The sequence below is a fragment of the Alternaria postmessia genome (genome assembly GCF_024291825.1).
Source record: "Alternaria postmessia strain BMP 2775 chromosome Unknown scaffold_112, whole genome shotgun sequence".
In the NCBI taxonomy this organism is placed as follows: Eukaryota; Fungi; Ascomycota; class Dothideomycetes; order Pleosporales; family Pleosporaceae; genus Alternaria; species Alternaria postmessia.
Window position 1 is genome coordinate 47,892 of NW_026260185.1, and position 21,239 is coordinate 69,130.

Here is a 21,239-nt window from a genome sequence, read left to right on the forward strand (position 1 = left end):
TCTTCAACAACATCAGGCAGCTATCCATCACTCACTAATCAAAACAAAGACGATAATCGTAAGAATCGACCGCCAACTTTTAACAGCTTCTGCGCCGGAATCATTGTCCATGCTGCGAGAGAGAACATAGGACTATCAGAGTGCAGTGGAGACAGACTTCTGTTCTTACTTAGATGTTCAAAGTTGAGGCGCAGCCGTTCCACCAACCAATGACCGTTACCCAACGAACTTCAGGCCTCCAGCAGATCCGAAGGCACATCTCCAATCTCGCAGCTGCGCCAAAATGCACTAGTAAAGGCTGTGTGTCGCACATGTTGCGGTAAACAATCACGTGCGCTGACCGGTGTTGACCTTGCGCATTAATTCCAGCCTTGCTGTCAAAGTGTTTCTCAACTGCCCGAACAAATTAACTCCAGCGAAATGCATCGCCTGGTAAGAAAAAGTTCGCATCTTCAAATGTAATAACGCGGTCCATATCCAAGAAACCAGAGTCCATGAACGCGTCAGACAGATTAAGCAGAGATTGATCTTGCACGCTCTGGTGATTCGCCGTCGTACCAGCCGCGCCATATGGAGCAAGAGACGGACCAGATCCTGGCACGGGCGTGCCGCCTGGTGCATAATGTGATGGAGTATGACCAGGGTAACTAGCCTGCACTTGCGGTGATTGATATATTGGAGGTGGTGCGGTGGGTGATATCGCATGGGCTGTTGGTAGACGTGGGTGGTGCTGCTCGTACGTACTTGGAGATGGCATGGCTGTGTTTCTGTTCATGTCTGGTGGTATGCGTCTGGGACTAAGAGTCGACTGGGAACTGTTAAAGCTATTGTTGCGACCATGGTTCCTGAGCAGCGAACGTTCGTGTGCAAGACTTCTGGAGCGGGCTTTTGGGGTAGCGGCATATGTCGGACTAGCATGGTTTTGTGGGTCGAGAGTGAGTCCGTTGTGGTCGTAAAAGTCGAATCGGAAATTGGCGTCGTTTTGGCAGGCTTCAAGTAGGCGCTTAAGGTGCTTTGCGTATGTTCCAGCTTGGTTTTCCGGTTTTGCATCATCTGTGTCCCGCCCCCTCCATCTTGCCGACATCTCCTCGAGATTGCGGATCAGGCGGTGGAATTCGGAACGTAAAGGTTTACGAGCGGCCTGGTGTTCGAAGAGTAACGCCTTGGCGGCAATGAATGCACAGAACGAGAACTGTACGTTAACAAATGGTATAGGTGTATGGGTAAGGAATTTGTCGACGATGTTTGAAGACTCCACAGCGGCAAGCTCGCAAGTCTGAACGCTACATTCTTTCGGCAATGCGACGAAGTCGTTCCATCCACGGGGTGGATATCCAATTGGGTGATGCAGCAGAATCATTGACGTGTTATGTGTGATATGTGCTAGTGTAAGGTTTGGATCCATGTCGACCACAGTCCTATCTGACGAGATGTTCGAGTCCTTCCATCTAGGTGGTAAGAAGATTTTCCATTGTACAAGCCTAAGATCTAGCTCTTTGAAGCGCGTCAACCAACTGACCGCATGCTCCTTGTCTTGCCAGTTGATCCGTTGTTGAAGGAAGAACGTCGTTACCTGACTTAGACTTTCGGTTGCTTCGACGCAATATGCGAATGCGCCGAGCTTGGAAGCGTCGATGTAACCGTTAGCAGAGTTAGGACTAGCCCCTTGAGGCAAGTGATCGATTGCTGAGTCCTCGTCGTTGTATTGCGCAGGTACATTTGCCAATGAGCGCCCGATACGAGCAGCCGCCTTGTTCCAGATACCGAAGTATGGTGTGGTCACTGGTTCCTCTCTCGTAAAGAATCCGCCATCGGCTGGCAAGCGACGGTGCACGTCGTCCGCAGTGAGGCTCGTATTCCATCCAGTAGATACCGAGCAGAATCTATCCAATAGGAAGATAATCCAAAACAGTCTTCGCCTTTCCTCCAATTCCGTCCAATCATTGGAGGGTTTTACCAGTCGCACCGGCGTCATTAGCGACCCTGACTGCGATGTCGATAGCTCGGTAGTAAGTTGAAGGTAGTCGATAGTCCTCGTAAGGGATCCAATCAAGGGCCATGCCCTTTGCGTTTGTCCGTCGTTGAGAAGATCAAAGACTAGGAAGATCAGGGCCTGTAGACTTTCGATGGTGACATTGCGCATTGCATGAGTTTCTACAATCATACGTGACACCCTGGTTTGTTGAACTATCTGGTCATTGTCCAGATATATTACGTTGGGATCCATGTGCCGTAAAGCGACTGCAACCAAAGCATGCAGGACTAGCACATGGCCTGGATCCTGACAACCTTGACGCACTCGTGTTTGGAGTCTCGCCTTATGAATGTACGGGATCCAATGATGAAATGAGATACAGAAGAAGTCTGCAATCTTTTCGAGAAGTGGTTGAGATGGCAGGTATTGTGCAATATCAACGTCTTCAAAGGGCAGAAGCCAGCTCTCAGCAATTGGCATCTCATGTCTTCGTTTCAACGGGTTGATCGCACCGCTCTCTTCTTCAAGGCCTGTTGATCGATCCTCGGTGGATTGTTGAATGTGGTTGAACTTGGGAGTAGGCGCAACACATTGTGGTGGCTCTTCAACACGAGGCGCAGGGCTCTCTTTTACGGTATCAGGTCCTGCATGGGCGACTGTATGCCCATTGGTCGCAGCGTCATCATCTCTATACCGGGGTCGGATATTTCCAGCGTCATCCAAAAGTATTCTCTCCAGAAAAGCTAACCTGCGTGAGATTGAGTTCATCGTAGAAGGAGTACTACCATACCAACGCGGCGGGTCAACGCCTCAACTGCTCCGGGTTTAAGGCCAGGCTTGTTCTTTGGCTGATAGACACACTCGGAAGCTATGGCGCATGTCAGCGACGCAAGATAGCGCCATTCAACAAGTTTACTTACACAGCCTCAGGCAATGCGAGCACGAGGGTGTCTCGCGCGAGCATCGCAGCTTGCGTTGCTTGCAGCTAACACACGCAGGAGTGTCACCACCTACCGAGACGGGGCCATCATCCTCGCCTGCTTGGCTGCCATTGCCAACCGAGTAATTAGTCCACCCAGCCGACATCAGCACGACATCGCAAAAGCGCTGGTCAGGAAGAAGCAAATGTGGATGATGCAGGAGCGGCGGGCATCGGGATAAATCAAGGTTTCTCCACACTCGGACCCCGCGAGGCTAACCCTTCTTTCGGCTGATCACTCCACGGCGTGAGCCACCCAATTCCATCAACCCGTGACAGGCAAGGGATGACGATGCACGACGTCCAGGTGTATATCGGATGCGCTGCCAATTCAGGTGCGAAGCGAAAATGGCACGAAGATGACTTTGCCAGTCGAGCCGCTCAGAGCGGGACACGAACATGGACCCACTGGACTTGAGAGACTACAGAACGTGTAAAACAGCAAGCACACAGCAAAATCTCGCGTCATTACGCGCTGAAAGCCCTTGAAAGCGTGCTAGACACAATGCCTTCGTTGGACGGGTTTTCGAACAACTCTTTCAAGACACACGCCGACTTTAAGAAGGCAGCGATAGCTCTCCTCCGCGCATTGAAGCCGTATCAATCACCCCACGGTGCCCGAATCAAACTCCCGTTGGTGACTGGTACTCATTTCGACGATGTCGCAGCCCAGCTCGAAGGCTATGCCCGGCCACTATGGGCAGTCGGCACGCTCATGCACTCAAACATCGTCTCCGCAGACGAGTACAACGAGCTCATCAAACCCTACGCCACAGGTCTAGCCAACGGAACCGATCCAAACCATGCCGAATACTGGGGCCCAGTCGTACTGCGAGACCAACGGATGGTCGAGATGGAAATCATTTCGTTCGCACTACTAGCAGCACCAGACACCATGTTCCATTCGCAGACCGAAGACGCGAAGAGAAACATTACGGCGTGGCTGGGGACCATCAATGGAAAGGACTTTCCCACCACAAATTGGCTCTGGTTCCGCGTCATGACTAACCTAGCGCTGATCAAAGTATGTGGCGCACCCAAAGACAACGCACTCGATGCCATGAAAGCGGATCTAGATCTCATGGAGCAATTCTACCTAGGTGAGGGTTGGTTAGCCGATGGAATATGGAGTGATGAGGGAAGGCAGGCAGACTACTATTCTGGAAGCTTTGCTATACAGTTTTCTCAGCTCATATATGTGAAGATGGCAAGTGACTTGGATCCAGAGCGATGTGCAAGGTTCCGGGGCCGAGCACAGGAGTTTGCCAAGTCGTTTTGGCGATATTTTGATACTAATGGTAAGCCCATTATCGTTATCAAAGCTCTGACGCTACCTGACACAAACTAGGTGCTGCAATACCTTTTGGCCGAAGTCTGACATATCGATTCGCATTCGCTGGGTTCTGGTCAGCCGCGGCTTTCGCAGAGTTGGAACTACCAGTAGTGCCAATAAGAGAATGGTGTGACGTCAAAGGTCTTCTCCTTCGGCACTTTCGATGGTGGAGCACTAAAGATGACATGTTCAACATGGACGGTACCTTGACAATCGGCTTCACCTACCCAAACATGTACATGAGCGAAAATTACAACAGTCCACAGTCTCCATATTGGGCTCTGAAGTCATTCCTGGCACTGGGATTGCCAGAAGACCATCCGTTCTGGACTTCGAAGGAGAGACGCTTGCCCTATGGTGGTCCGTGGAATATCATGCCGATCAAACCGCCAATGCATATCCTCTGCAGTCAAGCAAACCACCACTTCCTCCTCTCGGCGGGACAGTTTTGTCCCTGGCCCCTCAAAGCGACGGAGGCCAAATATGGAAAATATGCATACTCTTCGCACTTTGGCTTCAGCGTGCCTACTGGTTCATTGATACAACAAATCGCGCCAGACAGCACCCTCGCACTGAGTAAAGACGATGGCGAGACCTGGCGAGTACCGTGGAAAGTCACAAATCATGGCTTCGTTGATGTGTCTATAGAACGCAAGCTCACGTCCTGGTCGAGGAGAACCTGCCTTACGAGTACATGGAAGCCTTGGGCCGACGCGGACATTTCTGTATCAACTCACATCATTCCACCTTGTGAACAATGGCCAGACTGGTACTTCCGCTGGCACCGCATCACCAACAACGGATCTACTGCGGTAAAGATTCACGCCGTGCAAGGCGGCTTTGCAATCCAAGGCCGCGGCCACCAGCACGGTGAAGTTTTGCCCACCCACGCGCACGTCTCTGACCTCTCTTCTTCCTCATCCACTCACAGCGGCCAGCCTTTTCCTGAAGGCGTGGTAACGACTCAGGACTCTGCACTCATCTGTTCCAATGCCGGCGCTAGCGGTATTGCTATACTTGGTTCTCGCACCCACGACGAACGCCTGCTTGCGAGCTCACAAGCCGAAATACTGAAACCAGATGCGAATACGAATCTAGTGTGGCAGCGTACTCTCATACCCGTCATTAAGAGCGAACTGATTGTCCCTCCAAGTACCGCAGGGAAACCATGCTATGAGTTCGGCAGTGCGGTTTTCGCGCTAGCTAGAACGGCGGATAGAGAGGAGCGGTACGCGAGATTGAATATCAGTAAGCTGTGGACAGAAGCACCAAATCTGAATATTGGAACGGAGAAGGATGGCTACAAAGACAAAGAATGGTATCTTCGATTCATGTAAATGTATAATGTAGAGACGAATGTATACACCATAACCGGCTTTCTTACGCCTACACCGCCCACAACCGTTTTACTATTCGCGCCTAGCTGGATGGAAAGATACAATGCAACATGAAGAAGCATCGACAACGTGTTAGTGATGGTCAGATATACCAAACCAAGCCCCTAGCTCTAGCAAAGCTATTCACTGAGTTCAAGGTAAAGGAATCACAAGTCACATTGGACATCATAAGCGAACCAGAACAACAACTGTCTTAAAAGGTATTCATTTCGCTTTTACCAAGCCATTCCCTTTTAGTTCTCTCGTTCTTTTTGATTTACCGTCGCTGTCAATGCAGCAAGCATGGAATATCAGCGCCCATATCAAACGCCAGAGTACATCCGTAATCGTAAACATGACACTATCTACACATCTTTTTGTCTTGACTATCCAAGCTCAACCTCGCATGCCGAGACGCATCTACTTGGCGTTCTCGGGCCTGAGGGAGCGAACAGCCTTTCCGGCCCTCCAGATCTCCAACTCGTCAATCTCCTTAAGCTCCGCGTCGTACTTCTGACGGTAGTCGGGCTGCGAGTTGTACTCCAAGCTACGCTTGGTCTCGCTACCGTCGGCAACAGCAGTGTAGAGGTCGTTGAAGACGGGCTTAAGGGCGGCCTTGAAGCGTGGGCTCCAGTCGAGGGCACCACGGCGGGCGGTGGTGGAGCAGGCGGCGTACATGTAGTCCATGCCGTTGGCGCCGATCAAGGGGTACAAAGACTGTGTAGCCTCCTCGACAGTCTCGTTGAAAGCCTCAGAGGGGCTGTGGCCGCGCTCACGGAGGACTTCGTATTGGGCGAGGAACATGCCGTGGATACCGCCCATCAGGCAGCCACGCTCACCGTACAGGTCGGAGTAGACCTCCTTCTCGAAGGTGGTCTCGTACATGTATCCGGAACCGACGGCAACACCGAGGGCGACAGCCTTCTCCTTGGCCTTGCCGGTGACATCTTGGAAGACGGCGATGGATGAGTTGATACCACGGCCCTCACGGAAGAGGGTGCGGACAGTACGGCCGGAACCCTTGGGAGCGACGAGGATGACGTCAATGTCGGTGGGGACTTCGACCTTGGTGAGGTCCTTGAAGACGGGGGAGAAGCCGTGGGAGAAGTAGAGAGTCTGTTGTCGTTAGTGTGCATACTTGTCAGGTCCGATGATTCCCGCTTACCTTGCCCTTGAGCTGGGGCTTGATGGCGGGCCAGGTCTCGGACTGAGCGGCGTCGGAGAGAAGGTTCATGACAATGGTCGACTTGGCAATGGCCTCGTCGATGTCGAACAGGTTCTTGCCGGGAACCCAGCCATCCGCCTCAGCCTCCTTCCATGAAGCACCGTTCTTCCGTACACCGACGATGACGTTGAGGCCATTGTCGCGCATGTTGAGACCCTGGCCGTGACCTTGGGAGCCGTAGCCAATCATGGCCATGGTGTCGTTCTTGAAGTACTCAAGGAGCTTCTCCTTTGGCCAGTCATCACGCTCTGTTCGGCATACGTCAGCTCTCAGTCCAATGCAACAATATGTCCTCAATTGACATCCAACGGAGCTCAAAACTTACCGTAGACAGTCTCCTTGGTACCAGCGAAGTCAATGGTCTTGATACCACGAGTCTGCTGGAACTGGCTTGTAACAGCCGCGCGGGGAGCAGCCTTCTTGGCACCAGCATTCAGAGCAGACACGAAAGTGCGCTTCTGAGCGGGAGTAGCAGCCAATTGGCGGGCGGTTTGGCGCAGAGCGCGGGAAACGGGTCTTGAAGCCATTGTGAATGTGTGTGTGAAAGGGGGTATCTTGAGGAATTGGAATTGTCAAGCGGGGATGACAGCTTTTAAACTCGCTGATGAGATCTTGACCACACCCAGAATTTCGAGCACGGGAGCTTGGACCATGCCGATTATCGCTGCCCCAGACCAGGCCGTTCGCGTGACTGACCAATCACAGCATGGTGATTGAGCGCTAGCAGGGGGGCTGAAGGGTCTTCGGGGAGGAATGCGTCTCTCCGAGTGCGGTTCTGATGGTTGGACGCAGCGCTGGATCCAGTCATACTGGTGATGCGTGGCGGCCGATAACCTAGTGGTGCTCACCGCAGTCCTAGCGGCGGGCTTGGTGCCTTTGACATGTATACAGCGAGCAGTGGGTGCAGCGTTTCGCAGTACGGTTTGCGTGTGGCCGTTGCCTCGATCCCGTGTTAAAAGACGGATGCGGACTAGGTCTGTCGGTGACGCCATAGTTTGGGCAGATACCACAGTCACATCAAGTACCACACGCACATTGAGTCATTTTTTGTATGCAAATATGCATCTATATTGTGAGAGATCTTGGAAGACTATATTGCACCCCGTGTGATACGCCATGCACCTTCTACATGATGCGCCAGACCCTGCATGCAGTCGCTAAGGTGTAGACATGCCCACCCCCGATCCTCCCCCAAGCGTCAGTCCACATCCTGCATCGAACCCTTGGCTCGGTATCGCTCCGTCGTGATGTATCCATCCTCCAACTGACGCTTTGGGGTATTGCTGCGGAAGAGCTTCGTGTTGCTCTAGCCATATACGATGCTGCTCATTTGAGCACGCGATCAAAGCTCTGTCCCTTGACAGTTCCACCGCCGAGCGATGCGCGCACATTGCGCTTGAAGCCCTCTCGGTTCTGCTTGAGATCCTCCGCAGCCTCCTTGTTCAGCGGGTCCGACGCGTTTGGCTCAAGGAACAGGAATTGTAACCCAACAACAACCGCATTCAAGTTCAACACCGGCTTCCAGTCTTCTCGCAGAATGTTCAAGCAGACGTTTCCCTCAAGGTCGATGTTCGGGTGGTAAATCTTCTGTGTGCACTTGACTTTTGGCGGGTCGTGAGGGAAGTTCTGGTTGATCTTGAAGTCGAACCTGAAGCGTCCGCCCTTGTACATGCCCTCGTCGGGGTCGATTGTGAGCTCGAAGTTAAGGATATCGTCGGGGTTAGGGAAGTGCGTCTTCATTGTTGTACCAAGGGATAACTCTTCGAGATCTGCTATCGCGTTAGCTTTTGCGCGTGAAGATGTGGGTGAAGTAGGGATGGCGATACCTTTCTGTGTGCGTAACTGGGCTGGGGTGACCTTCTTCTTCTTGCTCGAGGCAGCTGCTGCAGCCTCGTCCTGCTGCTGCTGCTTCTTCTGCAAGGGGTGTTAGCCTTTGCTGTCGTACGACCCGGCACTTGCGGTCCCAGAAGGGTAGAGACCTACCATAGACCATATTTTCATCATCTTGGCGGTATTTTTGGTGGCGTCTGGGCTACTGCCTGTATTGATATAATCGCGTGGGTGTGCTTTATGATGGGCGCGCCGGAGAGGATCGCGGGGCAATTGGCCAGCGAGAGGTAGGGGACCAGCGGACGGTCGCGAGACAGGTGAGGGTAAGTAGAGGAGGCGCAAGTACAGATACCTGCGAAACCACAAACGCCAAACAAGAAGAAGGGCCTAGGGAAATTGTACGTGAGAGTGAGGATAAGTTGGGTAGGCTGCCACGATCGTCGGGCCTCCGTCCGTGCATTCGACGTGGGGCGGCGGCGACGCCCACTCCACGACTTAGTCATCACGTAAGGTCCTCCGATGTCTGTAAGAACACCAGCCAAACTTCCGCAGGAAAAAAGAAAAACAGTCACGACAAGAATGATGGAAGCCCCGGCAAGAGATGCGTTACAATTCTCAGGTCCAGAGAGCGAACAAATCGTGGACTATCTACCTCCTCTGCCATCATCCCGACTCCCACGGCTCACATCCCCCAAGCCCTTCGTCACCTTAACATTCGCCACTTCCCTAGATAGCCAACTAGCAATTGCACCAGGAGTACAGACAGCGCTATCCGGTCCGCAATCGAAAGCCATGACGCATTTTCTGAGATCAAGACATGATGCCATTCTGGTCGGAGCTGGGACAGCTATTGCCGACAACCCATCGTTGAATTGCCGGATCGAAGGTGTGGGTGGCTATGGTGGTGAAGGACTTGAAGGGCAGCCAAGGCCGATTGTCGTTGATCCACATGGGCGATGGGAATTCAGCGAAGAAAATAAAGTGATGAGACTAGCTAAAGAAGGAAAGGGAAAGGCACCTTACATTGTGACGTGCATGGAGCCATCTGACTCTCAACGAGCCGTTCTCGAAAGTGTAGGTGGCGAAGTGATAGTTCTGGACCTCTCAGCCAAGTGTGTCGCTACGGCGGGTTCATCGTGGCACCTCATTCTTGACGCTTTGTCGTGTCGGGGTATCGGAAGTGTAATGATCGAAGGCGGTGGCTTCGTCATCAACGATATACTAGGACAAGGCCCTGCCTATGCTCTAGTAGACTCTGTCATTGTTACGATTGCCCCGACATGGCTCGGGAAAGGTGGTGTCCAAGTATGTCCAGACGGCGGATCGAAGCGGTTGCCTGTGACGAGATTGAAAGACACGAAATGGATACCACTAGGAGAAGATGTAGTACTTTGCGGGCGACCGAACAAGGAACTTCGACAATGAGAAGTACTATAGGTAGGGTGTATGTAAGACTTGAGCATCGTTTAGGCTAGCTTATCCACGGCAGTTCGTCAGATACCGTGCCCTGAAATAACTCTTTGACACTATCTTCGAGACCTTGAAAGTGCTTGGCCCCTTTGCTAGCATCCCATCCACGAAGCTGTCTCTTTCCGCCTAGAAGATCTCCGGTACCTAAAGGATCACTTTCCCATGCCGTATATCCATTCTCTTCCTCCCCACGAAGTGTGCTTCTTAACTCGCTGCTCGACATAACCGGGTCGATGCCCTGAACCTGGATACGCTCTTTTGGCCATCGTATCGCTGGGGCATGTAGATCTAGGAAGCGTCTCGCCTTGAAAGCATGTGTAATGACGCGGATTCGTTTTGGGTAGTTGCCTGTAGCTTTTCTGAACAAAAGGATGCTGAATAATAGGTTTTGGAATGAATCGGTCGCTTGTTCTTCCAGTAAGATATAGCCTCTATTGTGTAATCGATGGGTTCGTCCACCACCCATATGGCCTTCTGCCAACTCTTCTGCTAGGGCTGCATGATAGTATGAGCGTGCCTCCGTCTTCAGAGATTCAGAGCGTTTAGTGGCTCCACCACTGAGGACGAGGATGCTCTTAGGAGGGTGCTCTGCGTCCGTTCCAACAGTCAAAGCATCGATACCAGCTTTAACATGAGCCAGGAACGTCTCGTGCTCGCCTATCTTGCCTGTTGCCTCGTCTGACTTTTGGAAGGGCGCTAGCAGCCAATTAGGCTCGTAGTGAGGACTGCGCAGTGGGAAGCTGGCGTCATCTGCATTCGGAAGGAAGATGGCATGGCAGCAAACAATGATGAGATTGTCCGCACTTGGATAGCTCGGTAGTGGAATTACATGATCCGGATGAACAAAGTCGGGGTTATCGGGCGCTCTCCATTGAGAAGCACTGACGTGAGCCCCAGCTGCTGACACGGCGGTGGCCGTGGCGGATGCTGATGAAGCCTTGGACTTGGATCTCGGTAGGCCCACTAGTGGTGCGGCTGAGGCCATGGCGGCTCGTACCGCTTAGTGGATATGGCGGGTCTACGAGGACTGGGTTGGAAGCTTGGTAGAGAGCGAACAGGAGGTTCAGTCACTGCAGTCTCAACTATAATGGACAGTACCACGATGCGGGGCAGTCGTACCGGATATGACGCGGGCCAAGAGTGGGAAATATCAACGTGCTGCTTTCCGGAAAGGAAAACGAACTATTTTGGTGGTGTGGCTGACATCCATAAGAAGTATACAAGTTTGTGTTTTGTTGAGACGCGGATGACGGAAGGTGCGAGCTGCCCTTCCCCGCGCTGTCATGTTCAAGCAAAAAGGAAGGCAGGAAGGAACGCATCGCATTGCTTTCCCGTCGCTACCGAGAGGGGGTACTTGAGAGTGTCTTCTTATGAACAGCTAGGAACTAATGGATAAGGTGGCACGTGATGTCTTGGGTGAAGCGCACAGGCTCTTGCCCATGGGCGTCCTATGGTGTTCATTTGGACAAATGCGACGTCGAGAAGAATTGATGGCAGTGACTCTGCATCGCTGTTGGAAGCTAGCTTAAATGCCCGACGGCGCGTAACAGACCCATGTAGAGCATGCGCCTGCATCGAGCTGCCAATGTGTCGAGTGCATGGCGGTAGAGATGTGAGCCAGCGGAGAGATGAAGGGTCCAGGAACAAGCCTACAACGGCGACCCACTGCAGCGGATAGGAGACCTCACCAACGGCCTGGACCCTGTCAACGCACTGCCATGGAGCGACCTTAGCAGCAGCCAAACAAAGTCGCCGTGGGAGCGATGCAGCTATGCGCGCAGAAACTGATGTGGCGACGTGTAGTGACGAACCGAAAATGTACCGGGCCTATTCAAAGTATCAATCGCTCCGACTATTCACTCGTATACTTGGGTAGCATGGGTTACAGTGCCAATGCATGTAACCCTTTGTAGAGAACGTGAAGATCTGTGGGAGTGGATCCGCCTGCGGAGCAACCTTGGAAGGATGCTGACGTCGACCGTGCTACTACCCCTAGCTTGAGACATTCGACGCGCAGCCAGAGACGGGAGCCATCTTGTCCATGTCAAGCCACTTTGCAGCGGCGAACGTTGTTGTGCATACGGCAGTCTGCAGAGTGAAACCAAAGCAGATGTGGGCATAGTCGCTGCGCAGTATACGCCCGGCAACAGCGAAAAAGGTAGATTCTGGGTGAGGCTGAGCAGGTATAAGCGTGGAGCTGATTAAGGCCTGTCTCTAATTTTAGCCGTCGTGGCCGGTCTAGCGCCACACTGACAGACGACGGCGACTGCCATGTGCTCTACTCGTGTGCTTCACCGCCAGCAGGTTTTCTGTCGTCAGTGAATTCAAGTAGAGGCGATTGCCCGTTCTTGTCGAGACAGTCCCACGAAAGTACTTTCGTTAAAGGAGCGCCCGCCTACAAGCTGAAACCTGGCAGCACTTGGAGTCGACCAATAAGTCGTGTTTCAGCGCGGCCGTTTTCCTAGCGCAACCCTCCCCATCCCGCTCCAAGGGGTATAGCGCGCGTCCCTTCAGCTTTCTCAGCCCTGAAGCGCCCCAGACATTCCATCCACCTTTATCAAGCGACACCCCGAGTTGTGCGCTGACTACTTTTCTCTATCTCAACACTATCCTTCTCCACCGCCTATTCCTTTTTCTCGAAAACATCGCCATCTGCAGCGCCGGCCCGTGGACTGCAGCACGTCATGGCGTACAACAATAACCAAGGTTATAACCTTGGAGACCCCAACACTGGCGTAGGCGCCCCTGAACCCGCGGGCAGCAAAGGCACCACATACTGACAGCTACCCAGTACGACCGCCAGGAGCATGACGACGAAGTTGGTCGCTCGCTCCTGCACGAGAACCCTACCGGCGCCCACTCAGACCCTTTCTACGGCAACCCTGAGGTCCGCCCACACTCGACCTACAGCTTGACCGAGTCGTATGCCACCGACAGGCCAACACAATACCCCGGCCAAGCTCACGATGGCTCTGCCTACTCGGCGACGGGCGGTTACGACGCCCCGGGCGACTTCGGCGCTCCTCAGCGAGCTCCATCACCATACCAGAGGAGCGAGACCAGCTCAACCGAGGCATGGAGGCAGCGACAGCAGCCCGGCGGAGGTGCCGCCGGTGGTCTCAAGCGTGGTATGACACGTAAGGTCAAGCTTGTCCAGGGCTCCGTCCTGAGTGCCGACTACCCTGTGCCTTCGGCCATCCAGAACGCCATCCAGGCCAAGTACCGCAATGACCTCGAGAGCGGCAGCGAGGAGTTCACACACATGCGCTGTAAGTCTTCCATTCTACCCGACTTTTCCCTTCGCCTCTAACAGCTGCAGACACGGCCGCGACATGCGACCCCAACGACTTCACCCTCAAGAATGGCTACAATCTGCGTCCTGCCATGTACAACCGTCACACAGAGCTGCTCATTGCCGTCACCTACTACAATGAAGACAAGGTTCTTACCGCCCGTACTCTGCACGGTGTCATGCAAAACATCCGCGACATTGTCAACCTGAAGAAATCCGAGTTCTGGAACAAGGGTGGCCCAGCCTGGCAGAAGATTGTTGTGTGCCTGGTCTTCGACGGTATCGACCCTTGCGACAAGGGCACTCTCGACCTGCTCGCCACCATCGGTATTTACCAGGACGGTGTCATGAAGAAGGATATCGACGGAAACGAGACTGTTGCCCACATTGTAAGTTTGCGTCGTCATCAATCTCATCCTTTCCAGCTAACAAGCCAAGTTTGAATACACCACGCAATTGTCCGTCACGCCCAACCAGCAGCTCATTCGCCCGCACGATGATAGCGCCAGCACGCTTCCTCCTGTCCAGATGATGTTTTGCTTGAAGCAGAAGAACACCAAGAAGATCAACTCGCACAGATGGCTTTTCACTGCCATTGGTCGTATCCTGAACCCTGAAGTCTGCATTCTGCTCGACGCGGGTACAAAGCCTGGACCCAAGTCGCTTCTCGCCCTCTGGGAAGGTTTCTACAACGACAAGGATCTCGGTGGTGCTTGTGGTGAGATTCACGCTATGTTGGGTAAGGGCTGGAAGAACCTCCTCAACCCGCTCGTGGCCGCACAGAACTTCGAGTACAAGATCAGTAACATTCTCGACAAGCCGCTAGAATCCTCCTTCGGATACGTGTCTGTCTTGCCTGGTGCTTTCTCTGCCTACCGATACCGCGCCATCATGGGCAGGCCGCTCGAGCAGTACTTCCACGGTGACCACACACTCGCCAAGATTCTCGGAAAGAAGGGTATCGAGGGCATGAACATTTTCAAAAAGAACATGTTCTTGGCCGAGGATCGTATTCTGTGTTTCGAACTCGTCGCCAAGGCTGGCTCCAAGTGGCATCTTACCTACATCAAGGCCTCCAAGGGTGAAACCGATGTTCCCGAAGGTGTTGCTGAATTCATCGGTCAGCGTCGTCGTTGGCTGAACGGTTCTTTCGCTGCCGGTATCTACTCTCTTCTGCATTTCGGTCGCATGTACAAGAGTGGCCACAACCTGGTCCGCATGTTCTTCCTGCACATCCAAATGCTCTACAACATATTCCAAACCATTATGGCTTGGTTCTCCCTGGCTTCCTTCTGGCTCACTACTGTCGTCATCATGTCACTTGTCGGTACCAAAACCGATGATCGGGATGCCTGGCCATTCGGAAACACTGCCACGCCCATCTTCAACGTCATCGTCACCTATCTCTACCTGGCATTCCTGGTCCTGCAATTTATTCTGGCCTTCGGTAACCGTCCAAAGGGTTCCAAGTGGACCTACCTGGTCTCTTTCTCCGTCTTCGCTCTCATCCAGTTCTACATCGTCATCCTGTCCATCTACCTCGTTGTCCAGGCATTCACGAACCCGTCGTCGCAGAAACTCGATACCTCGTCACCAGAAGCATTTGCCAATTCTTTCTTCTCGTCCAGCGGAGTCGGTATTATCATCATCGCGCTTGCGGCTACCTTTGGTCTCTACTACGTCGCCTCGTTCCTGTACATGGATCCATGGCACATGTTCACCTCGTTCCCGCAATACCTGCTCATCATGTCGTCCTACGTCAACATTCTCAACGTCTACGCCTTCTCCAACTGGCACGACGTTTCCTGGGGTACCAAGGGTTCCGACAAGGCAGAGGCGCTTCCTTCTGCCAAGACAGAAAAGGGTGCTGACGGTAAATCCAACGTCATTGAGGAACCGGATCTACCACAAGCCGACATCGACAGCCAGTTTGAAGCTACCGTCAAGCGCGCTCTTGCTCCTTACGTACCGCCTGTCGAGAGTGACGAGAAGACGCTGGAGGATTCCTACAAGTCTTTCCGTACCCATTTGTGTACGGCCTGGATCGGTTCGAATGCCACTCTTGCGGTTGTCATCACCCAGGATAACTTTGACCGCTTTGGTTTCTCTGTAAGTTTTTGCCCTGATCGCTCTGAATGATAATTACTAACAAAATAACAGTCTAGCGCCTCGGGCAGAACCGCGCATTTCTTCCAGGCCCTTCTATGGGCTACCGCTGCTCTTGCTATTGTCCGTTTCATCGGATGTATTTGGTTCCTTGGCCGTACTGGTCTCTTCTTCTGCGTTAGGAAGAGGTAGATGGTCCCCAAGCCACCACCTGGTCAAACCACCAAGCCTTGACGGCAACGGCCAGACCTTTGCATTTCCCCCATGCCTTCGATTCCCACTTAATCATGTTGGCGTTTCTTGGTGTTCCAGCGCGAGCTAGGAGCTACGTGGTCTGTTTAACACAACAAAAATACCTCAAGATCATGACCTGCCCTTGTACCATCTTGTACTGAAATGTTTGGGGGGGTTGTCACATTTTGCGAAACTACTATGGGAAATGGAGGAGATATACCGTATATCACATTTGCACGATTAGCTTTTGCTCTTGCGGGGTGTTTTTATTCTAGATTGAATACCAGAATATGTTTTTAAAAAAGAGGACCAATGCTTCGTCCGTGTAGTCATTCGTTCACTGGTTTACGTCACACGCTGCGGGTCTGTTCCAACTTCTGCTTATCTTTTGTTCTGAAATCCCACCTAAGTATGAGCACCTTTGCTCCATTTTCGCTCCTGTTCTTCTTCGCTTTTCTCGTCAAATCTTTCATGCCTACATGGCACATGACCCTCGTGTTTTCCGCACTCTCAACCACCGCTACAACCCACTGGCCCAGTATGAAAGACCGATTTGCCTAGTAGTAGGACTTGGCCCTGTTGAGCCGGATGAGTGAAAGCTCTATACTGTCTCTTCGCAGCATGCTTGCCATTAATCTGTTTGCATTCGAAGTAGATGGAGTCAAGCTTGTGAAAGCTCGGGACTGTGCGTATCTCTCGGATAGTACTATTGGTTCCAAGTCAAGAGTCAGGGCTGGTGGTGAAGAAGAGGAGGAAGAGGAGGAAGAGGAAGAAGGGGAAGAAGGGGAAGAAGGGGAAGAAGAAGAATTCAGTGGGCTCGATGGACGTCCACGAATGGCGCTCTTCTTCTAGAACCTGCATTCTCAACTCAGCCTCACCCAGTCGACGTTCCAAGTCATCCATCTTGCGCAGCTTCGCCTGTAGCGACCTCTTCTCCTCCTCGACTACCTCAATCGCCTTGTGTTGTTTCCGATACTGCTTAAGCTCGGTATTCTGCTCCCTCGTCAGGGTCTCGAGCTTCTTAATGTGTGCGACCTGGTCAGAAAGCTCCAGCGCTGTTGAGGGTGTAGTTGATGTGAATCGGTTTGTTGCTGACGATGATGAGGTGATCGTTGGATCTGTTGGTAACGAGATTGACAAGGCGGAGTTGTGCCGAGATACTCTTTTCATCGTCTTGTCCGAGTAGAAGTTTTGGAGGAAGACGTTGAACTGGGTTGCTTGGTGGGGTTGGGCCGGAATGTACATGATCGCCTTTTGATATAGGGGATTTTGTGGAACTGACCGATCTTCTTTGTGGCAGTTGGGATGGTAGAGAGGAGGGTGTTGTTGTTGCCGCACTTGAGAGCGTCGTGATAGACTCCTATGGGATGAAGAAATGGTTGGGATGGAAATAACCCTTGTGAGCATTTAGTAGGTGTTGAAAAAATGATCGCTTATCACATTGTGCACTAAATCTCAAGAAATTGTTGGTTGAGTATGGTCATGGTTGTGTGTACCGTGGTTCATTTACAATCCATCCATCTCATCAAGACATTGCACGCAGTCAGGATTCACGAGGCAACCCTAACATTCGCCTCCCAGTCGCAAACAGTTGTCTTCCAACTACCAGTGCCCAATTCCAGCTTGAACTGACTCCTATATGTCCTGCAGCCGTCACAAGGGCCATGCTCTTCCTTGTCGCCTACAACAGGCCACTCAACGACCTCCCATTCTTCGCCGAGTTCCTTCTCGTTATCGGAACGTTGGTCGTCGCTCTTTGGTTCCGAAACGTTGGTATCGTGTGCTTCCACCAAAAGTCAGTCGAGTAAGACGATTTGATGTGTGACTGGACAACTGCGTTACCTTCTTTACTCGTGGGCTTTGAGCCCAACGTCCTATTACCTACGCGAATCTGATATGACAACAGAGACCCCGGGGGGCGATAGGTGCCACCCTGCTGTGACATTGTCGATTAGGGAACGCTACTCTGCCGTGCCTTGGTAAACTATTCGACTTGAGAATATTATACCGTTGATGCGACGTGCATAAAGGACAAGGCAAAAGATTTTTATGATGTTGCAGCCCACTACACGGCTCCTTTCGATGACTATCCGTCGGCTGACAATAGTGTTGGTTGCCTGACGGGGCGCAGCCTCGTTACTTCATTCCTGCAGGGTTCCAGAACGGGCAATCATCTGCATCGAAACCCCGGATCTGACGGCTCGCCACAGAACGTGAAGAGAGACAAGTTTCTGGCCCATGATTTCGTTCAGGATAGCCGACTCTAATCTTATTGGCGAAACTCATTCCACCTGAGTTATCCTTGACGAAATCTATTTGAAAGGTATTCTTGGATGCATATATTGATAGCACAAGGAAATCTTAGATAGACTATATTTTCAAGAGACACAGTGACGTATGTTGACGATGAACATCCTTCTACTGACAATCGTCGGTATCGTGGTTCACTACGCAACATCGCAAGTCAAAATGAACATTATGAAATTTTGTATCTCTCTGAGGCTCGCTCCATCTAGAAGCCAATACGCTATCTTCTCTTCTCGTCACCAGCCATGCAATGCTACACAATTGGAACAACAACGCCAAAGGTGTATATACATACAACAGAACGTCCATCAAGCAAACAATTAAGATAGGGAAACCGTGATATCATATCCTGCATCCATCCATGAGCTTTTTATGCCCATAACCAAGGGGGAAAAGAATAGCCGCTGACGTCGATTGGAGTGATCGCTCGACCGCGAGATAGTAAAGGAAAACCGCTAGTCAGTCTGTCAAAAAAGTAAGAAAGATATGTCGGAACTGAAATCAACCATCTAGTGCTTGGGGCAGCAGCATACGTGTGGACCACTCTCGATAACTTCCTTGGTGGCCTGGTCTTCGTACTTCTTGAAGTTCTCCATAAAGAGCTTGCCGAGCTTCTCGACTTCACCCTTGAAGTCGGCGGTACCGTTCCATGACTTGGCGGGGTTGAGCAGCTCGTCAGGGACGTTGGGGCAGGTCTTGGGGACGGAGAGACCGAAGGTTTCGTAGGTTTCGTATTCGACGTTGGCGAGCTCACCAGAGTGAATGGCGTCGAGGATAGCACGAGTGTACTTGAGAGGGCAACGCTAGGGGGAATATTAGCATGTGTTTGCATGTATCTGTTAGAGAGTCTTAGCTTACCTTGCCGCCTGTGGTGGCACCGGCACCGACCCAGCCGGTGTTAAGGAGCCAGGCGTTGGCGCCGTGTTGCTGAATCTTCTCCGCAAGCATTTTGGCGTAGCGCATTGGGTGCAGGGCGAGGAAGGGTTGAGCGAAGCAAGAGGAGAAGGTGGCTTGGGGCTCGGTGATACCCTGCTCGGTACCGGCCATCTTGGAGGTGTAACCAGAGATAAAGTGGTACATGGTTTGCTCGGGGCTGAGCTTGGAGATAGGAGGAAGGACACCGCGAGCGTCGCAGGTAAGGAGGACAATGTTCTTGGGGTGGCCGTCTGAGATGCAGGGGATCTTGGTGTTCTCAATGTATTCGATGGGGTAGGCGCAGCGAGTGTTCTCGGTCAGGGTGTCATCGTCGTAATCAACAACACGGGTTGTAGGGTCAAAAACGACGTTCTCGAGGATGGATCCGAAGCGGATAGCGCCGTAAATGTCTGGCTCCTTCTCGGCAGAGAGACCAATGCACTTGGCGTAGCAGCCACCCTCAATGTTGAAGACACCAGTGTCACTCCAGCAGTGCTCGTCGTCACCGATCAAGGCACGCTTGGGGTCGGCAGACAAAGTGGTCTTGCCGGTTCCGGAAAGACCGAAGAAAACAGTAACATCCTTATTCTCGATACCCTCGTTCGCTGACGAATGCAGAGTGAGGACGTTGTGCTTGACGGGCATCTCGTAGTAGAGCACAGTGAAAATACCCTTCTTCCTAAATGATGGCATATAATGTCAGTGCATGCCTCAAAAAGCTCATGTAGGGGCGTCGCTTACATCTCACCAGCGTATTCGGTACCGAGGATAACCATCTCCTTGTCGGCAAAGTTAAGGGCAACGGATGTTGACGAGGTCATACCACTCGTGTACCTGTTGGCAGGGAAAGCACCAGCATTGTAGATGGTGTAGTCAGGCTCGAAGTGTTCCAGTTCTTCTCTTGAAGGACGGATCAACATGTTGCGCATGAAGAGAGCATGGTAGGCACGAGCGCAGACGACTCGTACGCGTATCCTGTAGCGCTCATCCCAGCCGGCAAAGCCATCGACGACGTAGATGCGGTTCCTGGTGTTGAGGTAGTCGATAGCACGCTCACGGTTGATACGCCAGACCTAGACAACAAGATTAGCAAATGAAACAAGATGCGCACGTGATGGTCTTCCGCATGGATCGATGGAACTTGATCCGTCATGCAGGCGCAAAGATGCGGGGCAGCCGAGCCCCATAACCGCCAAGTGCAGGGATGCGAACTCCATCGGGTATGTGGCTAGCGTACATGACGTCTGCCGCCAAAATTTCACAAGCCAAACCGCGGTTTGACGTAAGGCAGAAGTTTAAAGGGATTAGGGAATGCGGAGAAGCACTTACGTCGGTCTTCATCGGCTTGTTGACTGGGCCCCACCAGACATCGTCTTTTGACGTGTCTTCCTCGACGATGCGCTTATCCGAGGGTGAGCGGCCAGTCTTCGCTCCTGAGTATGCTGAGAGGGCGCCTGAAGCTGTGATGGCTGAACCAGTCTCGTATACGAGCGCATCTTCGTAGAGGGCAGCGACTGAAGGGTTGGCGATCTAGTGGACTTGTTAGTGTTGGAATCGAGGTTTATGCATGGGGCAAGCTTACAATGGCTACACGGTCATAGTCAATGTGTGCCTTGTCGTGGAGAGCTTCTTCAATCTCCGTGTGTTCCTTGTTCGGCCTTTGAGAAGCATGTCAGTCTTTGTTCACCTATTTCAGGTCAATTGACCTTGGAAAGGCAGGGTCACGCACGCAACGCCGGAAGGGTGGAGGTTGGTCTTGTTGACGCTTTGAGAAACCATGGTGTTGGATATGAGTGGAGAGATGGAAGACGAGTGGAAATTGGAACGCTGTTGTTTTGACACCTGTTGACGGGCAAAGTCTTGGGCCAAAGGAGCTGGGCTTGCTGTTCGAATGACGGGGTCCTCGGTAGCTTTAATACCATTCGAAGCCATTCTGACGACGTCGTCTGCGCTCAGTCTGGCAATGCTGGGCCGGGGACAAGCTAGCGCTACTAGAGCTGATTGGGTAATGGTGCGTGTTTGGGTAGTGGGAGTGCCGGTCGGCTCACGAGGGACGAAAATAACGCGGAGCTGGGCACGAGAGCTGGGTGACTTCGGAAAGAGCGCCCGGCAAGTGTAACCACAACCACCAGCTTTATGGCCGATGAATCTTAAGCCGATGCGCATGGATCTCCTATTTTCCAAAACTAAAACTAAA

The 21,239-nt window shown here is 52.3% G+C and overlaps 9 protein-coding genes across 9 annotated transcripts; 2 read left to right on the forward strand and 7 right to left on the reverse strand.

The window, feature by feature from the left end:
• Window positions 1–406: 406 nt before the first annotated feature.
• J4E82_010130 (uncharacterized protein) lies at window positions 407–3,061 on the reverse strand (the record flags this gene model as incomplete). Its single annotated transcript, XM_051736346.1, has 3 exons — window positions 407–2,718; window positions 2,766–2,843; window positions 2,896–3,061. The coding sequence occupies 3 exons, from the start codon at window positions 3,059–3,061 to the stop codon at window positions 407–409; spliced, it is 2,556 nt and encodes an 851-aa protein (XP_051583901.1).
• Window positions 3,062–3,459: 398 nt separating this feature from the next.
• On the forward strand, window positions 3,460–5,624 carry J4E82_010131 (uncharacterized protein; the record flags this gene model as incomplete). The annotated part of the gene is made up of 2 exons (XM_051736347.1): window positions 3,460–4,252; window positions 4,303–5,624. 2 exons carry the CDS (start codon window positions 3,460–3,462, stop codon window positions 5,622–5,624), a joined length of 2,115 nt encoding a protein of 704 aa, XP_051583902.1.
• A 459-nt stretch (window positions 5,625–6,083) lies between these two features.
• ILV2_2 (Acetolactate synthase, mitochondrial) lies at window positions 6,084–7,415 on the reverse strand (the record flags this gene model as incomplete). Its single annotated transcript, XM_051736348.1, has 3 exons — window positions 6,084–6,779; window positions 6,829–7,136; window positions 7,214–7,415. The coding sequence occupies 3 exons, from the start codon at window positions 7,413–7,415 to the stop codon at window positions 6,084–6,086; spliced, it is 1,206 nt and encodes a 401-aa protein (XP_051583903.1).
• Window positions 7,416–8,214: 799 nt separating this feature from the next.
• Window positions 8,215–8,892, reverse strand: UBC12 (NEDD8-conjugating protein ubc12; the record flags this gene model as incomplete). Its single annotated transcript, XM_051736349.1, has 3 exons — window positions 8,215–8,657; window positions 8,715–8,802; window positions 8,872–8,892. 3 exons carry the CDS (start codon window positions 8,890–8,892, stop codon window positions 8,215–8,217), a joined length of 552 nt encoding a protein of 183 aa, XP_051583904.1.
• A 1,297-nt stretch (window positions 8,893–10,189) lies between these two features.
• J4E82_010134 (uncharacterized protein) lies at window positions 10,190–11,173 on the reverse strand (the record flags this gene model as incomplete). The annotated part of the gene is made up of 1 exon (XM_051736350.1): window positions 10,190–11,173. One exon carries the CDS (start codon window positions 11,171–11,173, stop codon window positions 10,190–10,192), a length of 984 nt encoding a protein of 327 aa, XP_051583905.1.
• Window positions 11,174–12,872: 1,699 nt separating this feature from the next.
• Window positions 12,873–15,778, forward strand: J4E82_010135 (uncharacterized protein; the record flags this gene model as incomplete). Its single annotated transcript, XM_051736351.1, has 5 exons — window positions 12,873–12,923; window positions 12,980–13,457; window positions 13,508–13,869; window positions 13,919–15,589; window positions 15,641–15,778. 5 exons carry the CDS (start codon window positions 12,873–12,875, stop codon window positions 15,776–15,778), a joined length of 2,700 nt encoding a protein of 899 aa, XP_051583906.1.
• A 762-nt stretch (window positions 15,779–16,540) lies between these two features.
• On the reverse strand, window positions 16,541–17,065 carry J4E82_010136 (uncharacterized protein; the record flags this gene model as incomplete). Its single annotated transcript, XM_051736352.1, has 1 exon — window positions 16,541–17,065. The coding sequence occupies one exon, from the start codon at window positions 17,063–17,065 to the stop codon at window positions 16,541–16,543; it is 525 nt and encodes a 174-aa protein (XP_051583907.1).
• Window positions 17,066–17,370: 305 nt separating this feature from the next.
• J4E82_010137 (uncharacterized protein) lies at window positions 17,371–17,765 on the reverse strand (the record flags this gene model as incomplete). Its single annotated transcript, XM_051736353.1, has 2 exons — window positions 17,371–17,603; window positions 17,663–17,765. 2 exons carry the CDS (start codon window positions 17,763–17,765, stop codon window positions 17,371–17,373), a joined length of 336 nt encoding a protein of 111 aa, XP_051583908.1.
• An 871-nt stretch (window positions 17,766–18,636) lies between these two features.
• Window positions 18,637–20,974, reverse strand: J4E82_010138 (uncharacterized protein; the record flags this gene model as incomplete). The annotated part of the gene is made up of 6 exons (XM_051736354.1): window positions 18,637–18,930; window positions 18,986–19,721; window positions 19,784–20,115; window positions 20,372–20,572; window positions 20,625–20,700; window positions 20,772–20,974. The coding sequence occupies 6 exons, from the start codon at window positions 20,972–20,974 to the stop codon at window positions 18,637–18,639; spliced, it is 1,842 nt and encodes a 613-aa protein (XP_051583909.1).
• Between the last annotated feature and the right edge of the window lie 265 nt (window positions 20,975–21,239).